The 21,740-nt window shown below is 41.4% G+C and overlaps 1 protein-coding gene across 2 annotated transcripts in view; it reads right to left on the bottom strand.

Moving 5' to 3' along the window:
- Positions 1-10,932, bottom strand: part of LOC112216034 (plexin A3) — a 131,972-nt gene extending 121,040 nt beyond the window's left edge. For both annotated transcript variants that reach the window (XM_042299430.1, XM_024375633.2), the window contains exons 1-2: positions 10,762-10,932; positions 3,122-4,390 (exon numbers count right to left, since the gene is read on the bottom strand). In XM_042299430.1, coding sequence (XP_042155364.1) covers positions 3,122-4,303 — 1,182 coding nt within the window. In that variant the 5' untranslated portion in view covers positions 4,304-4,390; positions 10,762-10,932. The remainder of the gene's footprint in view (positions 1-3,121; positions 4,391-10,761) is intronic.
- Positions 10,933-21,740: the final 10,808 nt, after the last annotated feature.

The following is a 21,740-nucleotide window of genomic DNA, read 5'->3' as shown; positions in this document are numbered from 1 at the left end:
AGACAGTTCTTATTTGATTCATGGTGGTCGGACCCATCTATGTGAAGCTAGCCACAATAAGGATTAGCCACGATAGTGGACTTTGCGGTTAGCCTACAAAATAAAAGTATGTCATTGACAGTGATGCAAATGAATACAAATAGAATAATTATGCCATAATTTAATAGATCATGATAAACGAGGTTGGAATGTTGTTATATAAAATCAACAAAAGACAGTTATTTGTTAAGTTGACAAAAATCTGTTGAAATCACACTGGATGTATTATACTTTAGAATTGTGTTGGGGGCATACTTATTTCACTGTACAGCCTTACCTATGGAATGTGGATCAATGACATGGATTATCAGTCTACTCAGTGACACCCAGAGAAAATTTGCATCGTAGCTCTTATTGCGGGACTCTGAAACACCGGTGAATTGAGACACATTTATTGTCAACCTATGTGTATTCAACACTATTCCCAAGGAAAAACAATACTGTGTGGATGTTTTGGAGTCTGATAACTGAAAAAAATATTGGGTATTAAAAAATATATATATATTGGGTATTAAGTAGACTGTTACCCCATTTTATTGATCCACAATCCTTATGTAAAGCTGTACAGTGCAATATGAATGTCAATACACACAATAGGCTGAAGGGGGAGGTGATTTCACAGTCACAGTCCCGCGATAAGAGCTACAATGCTAATATTTGCGTAAACTCTTCACAATTGTGTTCTGTATGTGTCACCAAGTAGACTGATACCCTATGTCATTGCTTCACATTCCAACCTTGTTTAATATTATCTAGTCTAAATATGGCATGATTCCACCAATTGTATCCTTCTGCATCACTCAAAGAGGTACTTTTAATTTGAAAGCAAACAGCAAATTCCACAATTGTGGTCTAATCCTTACTGTGGCTAGCTTCACAACACATAACCCAGTTAGGTCGAGCTTCACTAGCCAGATGAAGCTAGCTAGCTGCTTATTAGGTTAGCTTTGGGCAACAGGGTTAAGTAACTGGCTAGCTATTTATTTTCATGAACTGAAGTTCAATTTCAATAGGCAAACAACAAGTGGCTACCTAGCTAATACTTACTCACAAGGATTCCTAAATCAAGTGAAAATGACTGCAGTTTCTACTGGTCATTGTTTTCAGGCTGGTTGTATTGGTGCTATCTAGGTACCAAGCTAAAGCTAGCTAGCTACGCCAGAAGTTGCGGTCAACAAAATAATGCTTTATTACCAACGTGGCATTGTAAACATATCGTTCGTGGCCGGTGTTTGCTTGTTTGCAGACTTTTTTGTACAGTTTTGACAGTGCTACTGATAGTAGTGGTGGCGCTTGGCTTGCACTTGCAAATTCAGAACACACAACATTCTATAATAGAACTGTGTTATTTGACGTGTCATAGTAAAAGCTTATTTAACTCGTCAAATAGTGTTATTGTCAAATAGTGTTATTTGACGTGGATCTTTTTTGACACGCAAAGACCCAAACGGCGTTCCATAGTATGTCGTGAAGCTAATAGCAGTGACGCCACTCCTGTGTAACTCCGGTAGGGCAACATCTGAACAATAGCGCACTTGGTAACGTTAGTGTGTACCAGTGCTTGACCAGTCACGAAAGCCAACATCACCCACGACAGAGAACGGTTGATTGTCAAGGGCAATGAATTACATTATCTTGGAGTTAATGGATTTCGCCTTCGAGTTGTCTCGCTGAAATGTTCTTACTCTTTTAAGTGACTGCTCGACTTGTTGACTGTTCGAGCCACACCGCAGAAATTGTGGGCTAGCTTAGGAATGCTGTGTTGCACGTGTAGCGCAAAATTTTAAGTGGCGTCATTAAGTCATGTACGTACGTTATATAGGTATGCACGTCAGCTTTGACATCGGTTTTTCACATTGCCGTTAAACTAGACTAGATGTTGGCATTTTTAGCTAATATCGGCCGATTCCGATATGTTCACCGATATATTGTGCATCCCTAGAAATAATTGAATGTCGAGCTAAATGTAAAATAAATAAAAATGTATATTTCAGAGGTTTAAAAAGGAACAGAAAGGAACGATCCAAACCGTGACTTTTTTTTGGTTCGAAACCAGTTCAAAACTTTATTTTGCTGGTCAGAACATTGGGGGAAAAAGAAAAGATGGTTCTGTTCAGAATGAAACGATCTGATTTTTTTTTTGTTTCCCCTGATTACAATTCTGAAATATTGTATAAAATCTGCAAATGAGGTTATATCTCATCACATTTGAGCATATTTGCATATAACACAAATACATTTTTGGGGACACGGGATAAAGACAGCCTTAATATTTTGGTTAAGACATCTCCAGGACAGGACTTACTTAGCCCAAATTATTGATATGTTCTTTTTTATTCTTTCTAGCTAAAATACTAAAGACGTATGTAAAATGCATTTCTGGCAAATTATTTCAAGAAAATGTTATCAATTCCCTCTGAGTAAGACTGGAGAATATATGTAAGGATAACCACAAAACTTCGGTGAATGTAGATGCTTCTGTAGCTGAGAAAAATCTGTCGGCGTGTGGGAAGAGTCTAACTTTCGGGAAATGGCAGTTAAAGGCAAGTACACTGAATTTAGCCTACGAATCGCCAAACGCCTATTTTGACCCAATCACTATCTCTTAAAAGTAAGTTAGTACTGTATATACTCCAGTTTCTAACATTCTCTATTAAATGGGCTTTACAAGTATGTGTGATTCAATGTAGAGAGCTCTTGAAATGATGGATGTATGTCCATTTAAAAGTGCTTAAAATTAATGAAATGTTAATGTCGGTAGTATGATCAACTAAATAAAAGACACATTTACATTAAGTTTTTGACATTTTGACATTTACTTTTTGAACTCATATAGTACTCATATTAAAGTACCAAAACAACCCAAAATCTCAAAATGTATAAGTAGATGCAAAAATCTCTGGTGCCTGGCTTTAAATGTTTCAATATATTCATAGGGCATTTGGGCTATTTAAGTTAATGAGGTATGGATGAAATATGCAAGTAAAGCCAGCAGAATATTGCCTTTGGGGCTAGGGCCTGAGGCTGGATAGAAGTACTTCATTTGAAGTGGAATTACTAAAAAGAAATGGTGATGACTCACCGTGTTGATGCAGGGTAGCTCCTTGTTGAGCAGCCAGGGCAGGGACAGCTTGCCTTCCCCACGGTAGCACGACTTGATCCTCTCCCTCATGGCCAGGTTGATCTGATGCAGGGTAAAGAGACACAGGACCGTTTCCCGAGGCGGGTTGGCCCGGTTCTTCTGGCCCTGGGAGAACACCACAAACAGAACATCCTCGTCCTCAGACAGCCCCAAGGCCTGGGCCAGCATCCGACCTGGACGGTGCTTGTATGCAGACTGGACCAGCCGGTACTCCACCCCATCCTTGGTGCAACCCAGGGGGAACTCCACGTAAGAGTAGAACTCGGTGTCATTAGAACACATCCGCACTATCTTGGAGGTGAAGAACTTTTCACCGGTGGCATCCATCTGGGTGAGCTGTGTGTCCAGCTGCAACGTCAGGAAATAGATGTAAGTACGGCTGGAGAATCCATACACGTAGTAAATGTCAAACGCCGGGTAGAGGGACAGAGTGTCGGAGGGTATCTTGATTTGTGAGGACACAAACTCGTCCTGGTAGACCAGACTGAACATGTTAACACTCTCTTCATCAGCGACCAGTTTACGGCTAGACAGGGTAGGGAAATACTCTGACTTGCCATCGATGGCTGCCCCGATAAACAGCCGGCTAGCCCCCTTCTTCTCATTTTTCCACTTCCCTTCTGTTCTGTCAACCACCACTCCTGCCATGCCGTCAGCCTCCCTGGCTCCAGAGAGGTAATGCTCCTTGCGGTGGTGGGGCTCTCCCAGCTTGAAGAGGTCCTCCAGCCGCAGGAACTGACACACACCCTGCCAGATGCTTCCACATGCTACCAGGCGGTTGCCAGCGTAATCAACCAGCAGCAACTTGTTGACGTTGTCAGAGGACTCCAGTTTATGTGCACAAGCTCGGACGCTGGGAGGGGGGTAACATTTGGCGTTGTCATCCACGGGGCCAGTCATGTGTGAACGCAGCTCTGTTAGGTTGGCAGACAGCTTATAGACCCGGTTCACTGCTCCCACATAGACCTCTCCCGTCCGGCTGTGCACTGTGAGATGAGTGAGGCTTGTGTCTGTGACCCTGTAGGTGCCTGTCTCAGGGGGAAGCTTGGTCGGGGCCATAGGGAATGCATTTTCGGTCCCAGATTGTAGAAAAAGGAAAATAACCAGCCATTTGGGTGTCATGATTGAGATCTTTTGGTGATGGGAGAATAGAGCTCGTCACGTGAGCTTATTGCAGTCCTTGTCCGTCTCAGCTTCAGTGGTTCATGTCTGAAATGAAAAAGAAATGTTGGTTAGGATAGGATAGGATAAAGGATATTACCTTAATTTCAACAGGGAAGTCATATTGAGACGAAAGTCTCTTTTACAAATGAGGCCTGAACAATAAAAAGACAAGCACATTACAACAGGCAATGGATTGTATGCACAAGTAAATAGCGTCCACTCTTCAAAGTTTAATGGGCTTCATGCACTCCAAAAATTAATTTGCGTGAGAAAAAGCACATTCAAGGAGTTGGTGAACTCCTCACTGTAGTCCATTTTGAGGTATTAATGACTAAATGTGCGAGTCAGCCACTGAGACAGTTGTGTGTGTGAGGGAGGTTTGGTGGAGTGTATTGATCCTAGGGCTTCTGCTGGTGCCAGGGATTGTCACTCCCGCTCCCTTCACTCAATGGATTGCTAATAAACTTTTACAGCCATCACCAACACTAATCCAGAGCACATTTGTTAATTAGAAAGTATCGCTACTAAGAAAAGAGAATGTGACGACAACAGAAGATACACAAATGTACAGGGGTAAATTACACCAAGATGTCTGTGCTGCGATATATTAGTAGCCGACAACAGGATAATGCTCTAGTGCTGGGATAATGATCTAGGACTGGGATAGGAAGTTGGAACACAGGAAGAATGGGCCTTTAGCCATCTGACACATTTCAGCAGTTTGGGGTTTCAGGTATTAGCAGCACACAGACAGCACCTCTAGCTCTTACTAACCGCTACTTTGTTCTCTGGGTGAGATGTGCACGATACTCTGTCGTCAGCTCATTTAGTGTGTCCACAGTGTTTGGTGAGTTTTGATATTGACGTTAACTCACAATAATAACAGTAGCTTTGTTAGGTTGCTGTGAGTGTAAACATCTTTGAAGACATGTCTCTGACCTCACTGATTATGAGTCATCATGAAGTAGTTACAGAGAGGGCATGAAAAAACAGGAACTCATCACAAATCCAATCATCCATGTAATAGTGTTTTTCCAGAAAATAATTGTGTCTTACTAGCATTACCTACTCTCCTTTAATGCATTTTATGTCACATTCAACAACAGTTGGGGATTTCAAATCCTTTGTTTCGCAAATAGATGCACCCCAAAATAGCACTTCTATCAAAACTGATTACCTTCATTGTGAGAAATGATTTATTTGTGCTCACAGGCCTAAATGGATACGCATGGATAATAATGACATTGCAAGACCTCTCCTAGTGATAGTCTCGTGTGAAAAGTGAGCTTTTCCCATGTTTTTTTCTCTTTCATCCACCCATACATACCCTCATGACAATGACTATGCTTCATGAATACAGAGAATGGATAGAATCATTCCCCCTGCAAAGATCAGTGCAACACTTTCTCATTAGCAGCCACTATTTGAAAAATCTGCCCCTGAGTGTTTTAAGTTTCATAACAAATGGTAGAATGTTTCAATGAATACAAAATATCTATCTGCTGCAAAAATGCTCAGGGGCAGATGGGAAAAATCTACTGCAAAGGAGCAATTCTGAAGATAGTGGATGCACCCTTCCCTTACACGTCTGTGACTCAACAAAGCACTCACGAAGTTCTGAAACAGAATAGGTGAGGCCACTTGCTGCCTTTAAATTCAGCGCAAAACCCCCAATCATTGTCCATTGTAATACAATGCAGTATTGTAGTACATTTTCTGACTTGTGGAATACTATTGAGCAGCAGTCACAATGATTTCATTACCACAGAAGAGAGAGGAACACTGGTGCCATTTAAAGCTGAATGCCCTAGCAGAAAATCAGGACCTGGAATCTCAGAATTCTAAAGCAGGGATGGTGCTACGGCTGAATTGAAAAGAAGACTCCAATGATTGACTTAAATAACAACTGTAAATAACATATGAAACCTCAGCGGGAAATAAGACCAGCGAGAGAGAGAGAGAAAGACAGAGAGAGAGAGAGAGATAGAGTGTGTGTGTGTGTGTGTGTGTGTGTGTGTGTGTGTGTGTGTGTGTGTGTGTGTGTGTGTGTGTGTGTGTGTGTGTGTGTGTGTGTGTGTGTGTGTGTGTGTGTGTGTGTGTGTGTGTGTGTGTGTGTGTGTGTGTGTGTGTGTGTGTGCGTGTGTGTGTGTAACTATTAACCACCCGAGAGTAAGCTCATTTGACAGTGATTAGGTTTAGTTGAAGACTTACTAGTGTGGAACATATCCTATGGGTTTGTGATGCGATATGTAATAAGCTATAGATTCACTAGGCTATTACACAATACCTACCGATGGCTTTGTTCAGGACATGACATCTAAGACATTATAAGAACAGATCGCACCCAATATTGCACTATTCTGATACGTAATAAAAATTAACAAGCAAGTTCAGGTTATGTGTAGTGCAATTCCAAGGCTCAAGACAGCCCAACTCCACTCTTTCTCCATTATACCATTATTTACCTGAACGTCTATCTACTAGTGCAGTTGGATAAGATGAAGGATGGAGGGGATGAGAACATCAGAATCATCCTTAAATACTGACTGGCTGCTGCTGCCTGCCATCAAGCTCAATATCCTTTATAGGAGGACATGGGAGGGGGCCATGTTTTTAGATGAATGGTTAGGAATGGAAAGAGTCTGTGGAGTGTCTGTGAAACGTGTACTCAAAGAAGCAATCAGTGCAAACACCATTTCACTTAATCAAGGACTCTGAAAACACCACTCTCTCTTCACTCATACTTCTCTAATGAGGGTCAACAGAGCTTGATAAAAAAAATTGCTCTATTTGCTAAATTAAAGATGCTGTACACTCATGGCTACAGATGACCAATACCAAGAATCTATTTGAGAGGTTCATTTCAAAAGCACTCACCCCTACTCAATTTTTAAAAGTTCACATAGGGGTCCGTTGGCCTCTTACTTCGTACAGTAAACTACTGCAGGGTGGAAGGTAGCCTCGTGGTTAAGAGTGTTGGGTCAGTAACCGAAAGGTCACTGTTTCCAATCCCCAAACCGACTAGGTTACAAATCTGTCAATATGCCCTTGAGCAAGGCGCTTAACCCTAATTGCTCTGGATAAGTGCGTCTGCTAAAATACTTAAATGTTGGATTGAATAGGACCACCAAGATCTTTCCTTTTATAATCAAGTCATATTTTTGCCATAAAAATGTATATGTATTGGGACGAATACAGCATACATTTATTTTGAGATTGCCTGCAATGACAACAAGCTCAGTCCGATGATGCTGTGACACACCGCCCCAGACCATGACGGACATTCCACCTCCAAATCGATTCAGCTCCAGAGTACAGGCCTCGGTGTAACGCTCATTCCTTCGACGATAAAGGCGAATCCAACCATCACCCCTGGTGAGACAAAACCGCGACTCTTCAGTGAAGAGCACTCTGTGCCAGTCCTGTCTGGTCCAGCGAAGTTGGGTTTGTGGCAATGTTGTTGCCAGTGATGTATGGTGAGGAACTGCCTTACAACAGGCCTACAAGCCCTCAGTCCAGCCTCTCTCAGCCTATTGCGGACAGTCTGAGCACTGATGAAGGGATTGTGCGTTCCTGGTGTAACTCGGGCAGCTGTTGTTGCCATCCTGTACCTGTCCCGCAGGTGTGGTGTTCGGATGTACCGATCCTGTGCAGGTGTTGTTACATGTGGTCTGCCACTGCGAGGACGATCAGCTGTCCTTCCTGTTTCCCTGTAGCACTGTCTTTGGCGTCTCACAGTACGGACATTGCAATTTATTGCCCTGGCCACATCTGCAGTACTCATGCCTCCTTGCAGCATGCCTAAGGCACGTTCACGCAGATGAGCAGGGACCCTGGTCATCTTTCTTTTGGTGTCCTAAGATTCATAACTGTGACCTTAATTGCCTACCGTCTGTAAGCCGTTAGTGTCTTAACGACCGTTCCACAGGTGCATGTTCATTAATTGTTTATGGTTCATTGAACAAGCATGAGAAACAGTGTTTATACCCTTTACAATGAAGATCTGTGAAGTTATTTGGATTTATACGAATTATCTTTGAAAGACAGGGTCCTGAAAAAGGGACGTTTCTTGTTTTGTTGAGTTTAAGTCCATTACATCAGTGGATAAAGGAGCACATAAGGGGACAAACGAAGGAAGTCAAAGAGTCATCTGATTGTTTCCTCTTTCTGTTATTTTAGTACTGTTTATCATCCTGTAGGGTCAGTAGTTCCCTCTCTATCCTCTCTCTATTACAGCAGCAATAAGAACAGGAATCCTGGCTGAGACACTGGCCCAATGTTGTTCATTATGAACCCAAACCAATCCCCAAAGACCACTCACTTGCATAAAGGAAACAAACGTATTGCACAGCTTATTGCACAGTGCCATGAACTAAACTAAGGAACAACAAGGGTATGGATTGGCTAATACACTGCAGAGGCAGAGAGTGGTATGGAAAACCAGTGTGTGTTCCCATTAGGATGTTCCCTTTTGTCTTTGGTCGGACAATCAAGAAATTGGTACCATTACTTTCCCCATTAGAATTTCAAAGATAAAGCTTAATGTGAGCATGAGCCTCAGCACATGGTGTTCACATTGTGAGTGTGGCTATAACACATTAGGTAACTATTAGGTCAATCTATTGGAGGTTGCTCAATGTGTTTCTGCTCTACTTGTTGCCTATCATTTGTAACCACATAGGGTGTTTCCTTGAAAGCCATTCCCTGGCTGTTACCTTTGGGAAGAGGGAGAAAGAAATGACCTGCCCAGGAAAAAGAAAAACAAAAGTTGTCATTAAAGATTAAAGCTAAGTGTGTTACCTCCATGGCAGAGCAGGAGCAGACCATGGAGAGGATGATATTAAACTGAGAAACGGCTTGCAGACAGAAGCTATAACCAATGTCTGTGACTCTCCTTGCCAACTAAGCCTGGACCTTACTCGGCCAATGATATCATGAAACTCTAATGCCCCTTGTATACAATGACAAATACAGGATAGAATCTTGCTTTGGTGATTTCAAGATCGCATGTCTGAACTGGCTGACCATATCTGCTCTCTGATATAGATGAGCCAATAGGTTTTGAGGTATGCAAATTAGTTTATTAGGTGTTCCATAGCCTTTATTTCACCACCAATTTTCCCATTTATGAGTGTTAGCTGTAGCTTAGAGGAATAGGCTAAAGCACTAACAGTTTCATTCAAACTCATTCATACAGGGAGGGTAAAGTGAGGGTGAAAGAAGGGTGAAGGCCGGTCCCTCCATTAGTTTATTTCCTTATAATCTCATATTGTCTGGATTAGTCTAAAAACTGGCATTATTATGCTGTGCTGACATTAAAAATATTTTGTGGCACATGAACAGGGCGGCCCTTGCGTTGGCCCTGTATTAATTGCAACCTCCCTATAACCTATGGTTTAAACATCATTTTCGTCAACAGTGGCTATAATTTTAATTGTTAAAATACACATTGTATCGTCTGCAGTGTCCTCCCTTATGAAAACCGTCAATATTTCATAGGGATGAAATAGGCTACGTGATTTGAAATTGCATTGTGAAGAAATCCATTGTCTTACTAATTGAGAAGGACATTTGAGGCAATGGGTAGCCTATTAGATTATAGTTATTCACAGAAGGGAATGTGTTTCTAATTCGCGTCCACATTTTCTGATAACAAATGCGAAGTCACGTGACAATATATCACAGGAGCTGTTACAGATGTATCAGGCAGTAGTAACCTGTGTGAAAACAACCCGAAGACGAATACACCCTGTTCGTGTGGCAGCCAGGTTAATCCAATTGGCAGGTCCTGCTTGGAAGACTATTGTAGTCACATAAAAAGCGCAGATTCCCAATTTGATAACATTAATCTGCCAAATTAAACCTTAATGTTGACATTCAACGTATATAATAGCCTACTGTGTTTTGGTTTAATCAACTCTCTAGGAAAATAACCTACCCATGATGTTATCAGATATTTGCAGATGTTGGATAATAATTCATGTGTCGTTTTGTAAATAAGAAAATGAACTATGTATGAAGACCAGGGTTTTGCCATGTTAATTTCAATGAAATGTAAGGCAAATCGATCTGTTTTTCAATCAGATAAATAATGTTTTTAACGCCCCCTTTGTTCTGAATGGAACGGCGGCGTCTCCTTGCATCACACACTATGCTACACATCCAGGCAAAGCCCGCACGCATCCTTTCAAAAGGCATGATAAAACTAAAACATGCAGTCCTAGTGACTATTGCTTATAGATATGTTATAATCACATTCAAGATACAAACTGCATGGTGTTCTAAAAGCCATATAAAGCCCCGTCATGTTTTTTTTTTAAAACATGCTTCGGAATCAAATGTTAACGTTACTCTTTCTCACCAGCATCGGCATCGTGAGATGAGATCTGCAATGAAACACGGGCTCATGGACCTACCTGTATTTAAAGTGCAACAGTTACATCCACAACCACGTACAGTTCTTTTTCCCGCGGTTATCACATAGGCCTATAATTATTTGTTCATTAATTCTGTGCAAAATCCTCGAAATAAACCAGCAGGGAATTCACTGCTTGAATCTCATGACAGTCTCTAACCATTAGGAATGGTCTCGCTTTCTTCAGGAGGAGAAAGGCTTGGGTAGCAATCCCTTTATGGAACGTACCACTTTCAACAAGGGGATTGAAACTCACTGTTGTTCGATAAACCATCGAATAAGAACAAATACGATTGTTACACTGAGTTACCTATGAACTATTACATCTATTTAATTACAATACACAGTTTTTTAAAACTTTTGGTCTCTATGTATTAGAATCATATATGATCACATTTGGCATGTGCTTAAATCTATCCCAGTACCCTATTTGGAACAGGCTTGCCCATAATTTAGTATTTTTCTACCAAACCCACTCCCAGATGTTAGGGAGAAGGCTGGATTTCCAAGGCGGGTGGAGATGTTTGCTACAATATGACGACGAGATACATGAATGAATGATACATATGTTGCAGATAAATTAGTCTAAACTCTCTCACTGTCTCCAGGTTATGACTTTGAGGGACTTTCTGTGCTTCAACTAAAGGAAAATGTAACTCATATTATCAGTCATTTTAACTCTGTAGAGTAACCGATCAATATTTTTATACAGATCTCTTGGAACTGGACAATGTGTTGTTTATAAACATTTATAACTGTTAAATTAAATATTTAAATTACAGATGAAGAAGAAAAAAAGTATTTTACAATTTCATAAACCCAATGGTTACTTCCTGTAATTACCTGGCTCCATCAGCACCTTTGTTTAAGACACTCAATACCTTGTCTATTTATGACATGAATGTATGCCAATTATGCACTTTCATCTACTAATACTCATACCTCCCAGACAGTTTACCTAAAACCTTCAATGGATGCTTTGTTAGAGTAGTCAAGGATCATATCACCTCTACCTTACTTGTCACCCTAGACACACTTAAATTTGCTTACCGCCCCAATAGGTCCACAGGCGATGCAATCGCCATCACACTGCCCTATCCCATCTGGACAAGAGGAATACCTATGTAAGAATGATGTTCATTGACTACAGCTCAGAATTCAACACCATAGAACCCTCCAAGCTCATCATTAAGTTTGAGGCCCTGGGTCTCAACCCTGCCCTGTGCAATTGGGTCCTGGACGTACTGACGGGCCGCCCCCAGGTGGTGATGGAAGGAAACAATATCTTCACTTTGCTGATCCTCAACACTGAGGCCCCACAAGGGTGCGTGCTCAGCCCCGTCCTGTACTCCCTGTCCACCCATGACTGCGTGGCCATGCATGCCTCCAACTCAATCATCAAGTTTGCAGACGACACAACAGTAGTAGGTTTGATTACCAACAACAACGAGGCTCTCGGAGTGTGGTTTCAGGAAAACAACCTCTCACTCAACGTCAACAAAACAAAGGAGATGATCGTGGACTTCAGGAAACAGCAGAGGGAGCACCCCCCTATCCCCATCGAGTGGACAGCAGTGGAGAAGGTGGAAAGTTTTATGTTCCTCGGCGTACACATCACGGACAAACTGAAATGGTCCACCCACACAGGCAGTGTGGTGACGAAGGCGCAACAGAGCCTCTTCAACCTCAGGAGGCTGAATAGATTTAGCTTGTCACAAAAAAAAACTCACAAACTTTTACAGATGCACAATTGAGAGCATCTTGTCAGGATGTATCACTGCCTGGTATGGCAACTGCACCGCCCACAACCTCAGGGCTCTCCATAGGGTGGTGCAGTCTGCACAATACATCACCGGGGGCAAACTAACAGCCCTCCAGGACACCTACAGCACCCGATGTCACAGGAAGGTCAAAAAGATCATCAAGGACAACAACCACCCGTGCCACTGCCTGTTCACCCGGCTACCATCCAGAAGGCGATGTCAGTACATGTGCATCAAACCTGGGACAGAGAGAGTGAAAAACAGCTTCTATCTCAAGGCCATCAGACTGTTAAACAGCCATCAAGAGCACAGGGAGGCTGCTGCCTACCTACAGACTTGAAATCATTGGCCACTTAAATAAATGGAATACTAGTCACTTGAATAATGTCTACATATCTTGTGTTACCCATCTCATACAGTTGAAGTCGGAAGTTTACATACACCTTAGCCAAAAACATTTAAACTAAATTTTTCACAATTCCTGACATTTAATCCTAGTAAAAATTCACTGTTTTACGTCAGTTAGGATCACCACTTTATTTTAAGAATGTGAAATGTCAGAATAATAGTAGAGAGATGTCACGCCCTGACCTTAGAGATCCTTTTTATGTCTCTATTTTGGTTTGGTCAGGGCGTGTGTTGGGGTGGGCATTCTATGTTTTCTATTTCTGTGTGTTTGACCGGGTGTGGTTCTCAATCAGGGGCAGCTGTCTATCGTCGTCTCTGATTGAGAACCATACTTAGGTAGCCTTTTCCCACCTGTGTTTTGTGGGTAGTTGTTTTCTGTTTTTGTGTCTGCACCAGACAGAACTGTTTCGGTTTTGTTCGTGCTCTTTGTTATTCAGTGTTCTATTAATAAATCATGAACACTTACCATGCTGCGCTTTGGTCCACTTCTTCATGCAACGATGACCGTAACAAGAGAATGATTTATTTCAGCTTTAATTTCTTTCATCACATTCCCAGTGGGTCAGAAGTTTACATACATTCAATTAGTATTTGGTAGCACTTTCTTTAAATCTTATAAATTGGGTCAAACGTTTCGGGTAGCCTTCCACAAGCTTCCCACAATAAGTTGTGTGAATTTTGGCCCATTCCACCTGACAGAGCTGTTGTAACTGAGTCAGGTTTGTAGGCCTCCTTGCTCACACACGCTTTTTCAGTTCTGCCCACAAATTTTTTATGGGATTGAGGTCAGGGCTTTGTGATGGCCACTCCAATACCTTGACTTTGTTGTCCTTAAGCCATTTGGAAGTATGCGTGGGGTCATTGTCCATTTGGAAGACCCATTTGCGACCAAGCTTTAACTTCCCGACTGATGTCTTGAGATGTTGCTTCAATATATCTACGTAATTTTCCTACCTCATGATGCCATCTATTTTGTGAAGTGCACCAGTCCCTCCTGCAGCAAAGCACCCCCACAACATGATGCTGCCACCCCCGTGCTTCATGGTTGGGATGGTGTTCTTCGGCTTGCAAGCCTCCCCCTTTTTCCTCCAAACATAACGATGGTCATTATGGCCAAACAGTTCTAATTTTGTTTCATCAGACCAGAGGACATTTCTCCAAAAAGTACAATCTTTCTCCCCATGTGCAGTTGCAAACCGTAGTCTGGCTTTTTTATGGCGGTTTTGGAGCAGGGGCTTCTTCCTTGCTGAGCGGCCTTTCAGGTTATGCCGAAATATGACTCGTTTTTACTGTGGATATAGATACTTTTGTACCTGTTTCTTCCAGCATCTTCACAAGGTCCTTTGCTGTTCTGGGATTGATTTGTACTTTTCGCACCAAAGTACATTCATCTCTAGGAGACAGAACGAGTCTCTTTCCTGAGCGGTAGGACGGCTGCATGGTCCCATGGTGTTTATACTTGCATATTGTTGTTTGTACAGAAGAACGTGGTACCTTCAGGCATTTGGAAGTTGCTCCCAAGGATGAACCAGACTTGTGGAGGTCTACAATTCTTTTTCTGAGGTCTTGACTGATTTCTTTTGATTCTCCCATGATGTCAAGCAAAGAGGCACTGAGTTTGAAGGTAGACCTTGATATAAATCCACAGGTATACCTCCAATTGACTCAAATGATGTCAATTAGCCTATCAGAAGCTTCTAAAGCCATGATATACTTTTCTGGACTTTTCCAAGCTCTTTAAAGGCACAGTCAACTTAGTGTATGTGAACTTCTGACCAACTGGAATTGTGATACAGTGAATTATAAGTGAAATAATCTGTCTGTAAATAATTGTTGAAAAACGTTCTTGTGTCATGCACGAAGTAGATGTCCTAACCGACTTGCCAAAACTATAGTTTGTTAACAAGAAATGTGTGGAGTGGTTGAAAAACAAGTTTTAATGACTCCAACCTAAGTGTATGTAAACTTCCGACTTCAACTGTGTGTATATACTGTATCCTATACTCTTCTACTGTATCTTATTCTATGCTGCTTTGACATTACTCGTCCATATATTTCTATATTCTTATTCCTGTCTGTGTGATGAACAGCAACGCTCCCCATCCAACCTGACAGAGCTTGAGAGGATATGCAGAGAAGAATGGGAGAAACTCCCCAAGTACAGGTGTACAAAGCTTGTAGCGTCAATACCAAGAAGACTCAAGGCTGTAATCACTGCCAGAGGTGCTTCAACAAAGTACTGAGTAAAGGGTCTGAATACTTATGTAAATTATATATTTCAGTTTTAGATTTGTATAATTGTTCAACAAGATTTTGCTTTGTCATTATGGGGTATTGTGTGTAGATTGATGAGGGGAAAAAACAATTGAATCCATTTTAGAATAAGGCTGTAACATAGTAAAATGTGAAAAAAGTCAAGCGGTCTGAATACTTTCCGAATGCGTTGTACAATTCTTTTAGAGTACTATTTGCCCTGAACAGCGTAAATATATAATAAATAATTAATGCAATGCTATTCTGATTCTGCAATATGCACCTTATGTGTGGGAGCCATAACCTATCAATGATGTCGTCTGTCATTCACCAGTGATGAGGTTTGATGCTAACCACCAGTCAGCAGCAAATCAATCCACTTATTCAAATCATGTGGCCAGTAATAGCCTGTTTAGGAGAAATGACACCTGCAATACCCCACTGCACTAAACACAAATTCAGCTAAAATACATTAGGTATCTCCACAAACTGCTTTTCTTTGTTGTGGTTTAAATTAATAGCATTGGATGCATTTCTATTTGTCAATGTACAGAGTATACCAAACATTGGGAACACCTTCCTAATATTGAGTTGGTGGACTCTACAATGTGTCGAAAGCGTTCCACAGGATGCTGGTTCATGTTGACTCCAATGCTTCCCACAGTTGTGTCAAGTTGGTTGGATGTCCTTTGAGTGGTGAACCATTATTGATAGACATGGGAAACTGTTGAGTGTGAAAAACCCAGCAGCGTTGCAGTTCTTGACACAAACCAGAGAGCTTGTCAGCTACTAACATACCCTGTTCAAAGGCACTGAAATGTTTTTTTCTTGCCCATTCACCCTCTGAATGGCACACATACACAATCCATGCCTCCTTCTTTAACCTGTCTCCTTCCCTTCATCTACATTGATTGAAATGGATTTAACTAGTGACATCAATAAAGGATCACAGCTTTCATCTGGATTGACCTGGTCAGTCTGTCATGGAAAGAGCAGGTGTCCTTAATTCTTTGTATACTCAGTGTATGTGGGCCTTTATGAGGCCTGGGAAGTGGAACCATATAATGCAAAACATTTCATTAGATAGTATGGTATTCTAGGTTGAATCACACTCATTGAGTTGATGGGATTGGAATTGGACCAGTCCAGATACAAAAACCAGAAAGTTCCTAAAATAACCCTTGGTTTGGGTTGGGTGGGTTAGGAATGACCAAGTAGCCTGGCTCGCATTGGTAGCCTCCCTGTCCCTGTCCCTGTAATCCAGTTGGAGTGTGAGCATGGCAGGTTTGGCCACGTGTACTCCCTCCCTCTGTAATTGTGACTGTCTCTAATTGAAGCCACTTGAGGAACACAGCCCTTCCTCCTCAGTTCCTCGACCACACTGTGCTTTCGGAGGATGGTGCCCTGCTGAAAGCCGGGAGATGTGAGCAGGGGAAATGCAGGACCATGAACCTCCAGAGCAGATGAAATGTCCATGTGGTTTCCTTAGGAAAACACAACCCTCATCACAGGGACCCCAGCATCTTTACTGGAGCCACCCTCCAATCATATTTGGTGTGGGGTGTTCTTCCCAGATGTGTTTGTTTACATTTATTTGGTCTTGGGAACTACAAAAATACACTGCACCAATGAAGTTTCTAAATATAAGAAAAGTATTAGTCAGCAGTCATAGCTAAGTTCAATGGATTCCGGTTGCTATGTCTGGAGATGTCATTGCGAATAGATGACTCCCACTGAGGACACACAGTAACTAATTCTATCAATCTAATTACAGTTATTTTCTTATTCAATGAGCAGAGATTCATAAATGTACAGAATATTCTGATATCAGTCTACAAAGCAGGTCTGTGTTATCATGGGACAATGATAACATGCCAGATACGAAATGGAAACCAGAACGGTATTGGCATTTTACATACAGGCCTATGGCACATGGTCTCTTTAGTACTGTATATGATCTCAGTCCAATTCTGTAATATTCATTTACCATTTGATAGAATAAAATAGTCTAGGTGGTGTCTGTCCTTTATGATGATGTCAGGTTCTCCCTGGAAGTACCCTTATTAATTAAATTGCATACATTATTATCAGACTTTTGCAAGAGAGCAGTTCAGAAGCAGTAGTCCCCTATGGGTCCTGTCTTCTCGTGGGGTTGGAGCGGGGCCAGAGGGTATTAGAGAAAGGCACTTCTTGAGTGTTACACAGATATATTGTTATGTTGAGGGACCTATGATTTCTGCAGTTAAACTTCATTAACCTCAATATGAATAAATTATTTAAGAAACCATTAATACTTTAAACTCAGCCTTTGAAATAAGAAATGATGTTGGCAATTTCAGAGGCTGGAAACATCTAATGGCCAAAGTTAATTCCACATGCTTTAACATTACTCTGTGCTGTAGTCAGCCTGAGAGCCTGCCTTGAACTGCACTCTGCCCCCTGGAAGCCACCACTGCCTCCCAGTGGCTACAGGAATGCAACAATCAAACAAATTAGTTATTTTTGTAGGCAGATGCACATCGGGCTCTATTCAATCATAGCAAGTTGTCTAATGTCTCCAGGGTTAGAGAACAACATTTTTATTGCACTGAGAGAATATATGTTTGGGTTATTTAATCAATAAAACAACTCAACATGTCATCCCCAGCTCTACTCCAGTCAGTCTTTGCCAAACGCTCAGCTGTACTAGAATATTCTGCTGGTACAGAAGCCTACCTACAGTATATATTTCCATTTTAACACAACACACCCTCTTGTCCCCAATAGTTGTTGTCCTGTTTTTGCAGTAATCACAATTTCAAAACTATTTGCCTTCAGCCAAAATCACAAGATGTGAAGCATTCTTAATTTCACAGAAAACCATGCCTGTAGTTACTGTTGCGAGTTCACCTATCATTTAATCTTATTTTCACACCCCCCAAAAAGTTAATTGCCATTTGCATTTCCAAGGATCAAACTGAAAATAGCGCTCCCCTGATGTGTATCTTTGTAACACAGTAGTAGCCCAGTGTAAAGAAGCAGGCAATTCTAATTGTTGTGAGGCATAACCACCCTCACATCAGGGGCTTTAGGTTGTAAAAGTTTGAAATGTTCATGACACACACACACACACTCTCGTTGGTTTTACTATCCATGTGGGGACCAAAAATTGTATTCCCATTCAAAATCTTATTTTCCCTAACCCTAAACCTAACTACACAGAGAGAGAGAGAGAGAGAGAGAGAGAGAGAGAGAGAGAGAGAGAGAGAGAGAGAGAGAAAGAGAGAGAGAGAGAGAGAGAGAGAGACTTGGCAAACAGAAAATGTTACTATTACGGAGGAGGAATGTATGTGTAAATTGATGCCTACTCCCGGTTAATTTGCTCAAGTCACCATAAAAAGGGTTGCAGCATGCATGACAATGCCCCTTTCTATTGACTGCTGGGTGGTTAGGCCGGTCCCCAGGCTGCTTCTTCCACAGCACTGCAGCTTTAGTCCCATGAGCCTCACATCTGGCCCCTATAAGCCACTGCAGCTGTTTGTGAAATCATGTGTGTAGTTTAGAGGATCCAGACCACAAAGAGCCCCCTCCTTCCCTTAACCACAGCGAGGTGGAAAGGAAAACTGGTAAATTTGACTGTTTGAGCCTGTATCTCATGAAGGTTCTCGTTAAAATCAAGCCAGTAGTCCTGTTTCATTGTAAAGATGTATTTTTAGGCCTTTTATGCAGCGGTTTATGTGCTAATTCTCTTTCAACTGTGTGTGATTGCTTGGGTTCGTAATGGAAAACAACTGATCTCAAACTCTTAAAAAGTGACATGAGAGAACACTTATCAAGTATGGCGATACAAAGTCAAAAGACAGAAAAGCACTATATAGCTGCTTCTCATAGTGCATTATATAACTGCAGTTTACAAGAGTGTACAATTTCCATTGTGTTGTTTTTATCTTATTGCAAAAAAATTAAGTAAACTTCGAGATGGAGCTGAAACAGTTGCTAAGCAACACTTTTTTTGTGCTGTGCCCCAACAGCAGTATTTACATTATTCCAGTCGGTGGGATATTCCAGGGGGGAAATGACTTTTCAGTTTGCATTAAATGCTGCATAGATATCTGGGAAAGTTCTCCATGCATTTTTCTACTTGATTGACATGAAATTGCTTGTGGCAATATATTGAGTAAAACTCAAAACATGAGATGCCAAAAATAATCTACAGTAAACACAGCAGTATTTTACAGTATACAGTGATATTGTGAATACCAGTGTATGTGGTAATACTAATAGGCTAGAGAGAAAAAAAATATTGTTGTTCATATAGAGATAATAGTAGTATGAAGTGTATGGCCATACTTATGTACGATGATCAATAAAGATGGCCTATGCTCAGGGCATCACAGTAGATGGACAGTAGGTAATGGCTGGTATCAGTGATGGGTTGAGTGGCAATATGGTAAGCAGCTGTTGTTCACTGATACACAGGCCTTTCCACTTGAATTCCAATTCATGCATGCCTGTGGTCTCCTTTCCCCTCTTTGAGCCAACACCCCAAGTCTTGGAGCTGCATCAGCAAAGCCACTGCCACGCAGCACACTCACTGTGCCACCCCCCCCACTTCTGCAATTTCAGAAAGAGACATACTTTGTGATTGGAGAGAATGAGTGAGTGAGTGAGATAGAGAGATAAAGAACGCGAGCGAGAGAGAAAGTTAGAGAGGAAGTGAGAGAGAAAGTGAGAGCGAAAGGAGGGAGAAAGAACACAGTATGTATATGTTTCAGGGGGAGTATAATACATTTGAACCACAGTTCCTGCTGCACTACCAGCATCCTTTGCTGTAATCATTGTACACTCCCAAACCTCCTACACCCCAGCTCTTTGCCCCAGAGAATCCAACTCATAGGCATTCTCAAACTGAACTGGAGATCATTCAGTTAACTTGACGCTCGCCTCGAGCCTGTAGCTTAATCCCATATCAATGTATTAATCAATAAACATACCCAGTGATGGTGACATTTACATTACAGTTTGAAGTCTAGGGTGGAACTGACAAAGGCACTAAGACAGGAAAACATTGTATGTTGCCCAGACACTGTATGAGACAATCCTTAAAGGCCCAGTGCAGTCAATAATGTGATTTTCCTGTATTTTATATATATTTTCACACTATGAGGTTGGAATAATGTTTTGAAAATTATGATAATGTCCTTTTAGTGTAAGAGCTGTTCGAAAATAGCCTCGGAAATGTCAGCCTGTATTGGTGGGATTGCGTTTTGGCCTGCCTAGTTAATAGACCAATAAGAAAACGAGTTGCACACCTCTCTGCCAATAACAGATCATTTTCAGTTTTTCCCCTCCCAACTCAGACCAATCCCAGACAGTCCTGGCAAAATTCTTGTTTGAGAAATTGCTCTTTGCTATGAAGCTTTTTTTGTTTATTTTGGATCATTTTAATTGAAATCAGTCACAGTAAGGTACTTAATTGTTACTCAGAAATGATTTGATAGAGATATAAATGGCTGCATTGGACCTTTAAAGGTGCACTGTCACTCACTACACATTCTGTAGCTATGACGTAATCCAGTGGACTTTCTGTGGGTCTGGAAGTGTCATGTCATTATGTGGATTTCATTACAGCTATTGAACTCTTGCCTCTTTTCACCAGAGTCAAACTGCTGAGCGTCCAGTCCTGCCAGGTATTTAATTGAAACCAGCCTCTTCCCCTCTCTCCCTCCTGTCTTACAGCACTTTGACACCGATCCAACCCAACTCCCTCTCGCCCCTTCATCCCTCTACTTACCTTCTGGCTCTAACCCTCAGCAGCTCAGAGCAATATACATCCAAAACCCCTATTCAGTCTATGCCAACACACATATTCACAAAGGCCAGAGTTGATGTTGTAATCTTCACCCTTCACCCTCCCTCACACTCATTTTCGTACCGAACAACACTGTGTGCAATTGGATTCCTGTTATTTTTCTTTATGGATATGGATTTATTTTCATTGATATTTGACCTAAAAGATAGGAAAGGTCTTACTGTAAAATTGATTTCTCTGAATGTATTGAATAGCAATTGAAGCAAAAAAACAGATGGGTAATGAGATCAGATGCAAGATATGGACCAATCAATAATTTTCCCCCCGTAAAAAAGACTAAACAAGCCAGGATCAATTTCTAAGTGCCTACCCCACACACTCTGTGTCTGTAGTTTACACAATGGCCACAGGCTATGGTTGACTATTTAAATTTAGCTTGGTAATAATGTGAAAAATGTGTCTATGGAGAGCAGTTTTACACCTAATCTGCATTTTACTCACTGGAAACATTAACAATCCTAAGAGATCAACCACAGAATGACCCACTTAGATGAAATAGAATAGCTTCTGCCACATCCATACTGAATAAACTGATACAAATAATAGAACTTGTGGCATTATAACGTAATGCTATCCAGATAACTACTCCTTTCTCTGATGTATTTGCACACAAAGCAAATACGTCCCACTCAGTATGACAGTTACTGTACGATGTAGAGGCACATCTTGTTCGGATTTATTTCTGAGTTTGTTAGGACGAGATTC

This window comes from Oncorhynchus tshawytscha, linkage group LG16 (genome assembly GCF_018296145.1).
Source record: "Oncorhynchus tshawytscha isolate Ot180627B linkage group LG16, Otsh_v2.0, whole genome shotgun sequence".
In the NCBI taxonomy this organism is placed as follows: Eukaryota; Metazoa; Chordata; class Actinopteri; order Salmoniformes; family Salmonidae; genus Oncorhynchus; species Oncorhynchus tshawytscha.
The sequence above is the reverse complement of the archived record's forward strand: the minus strand, read 5'-3'. Positions and strand labels throughout refer to the sequence as shown.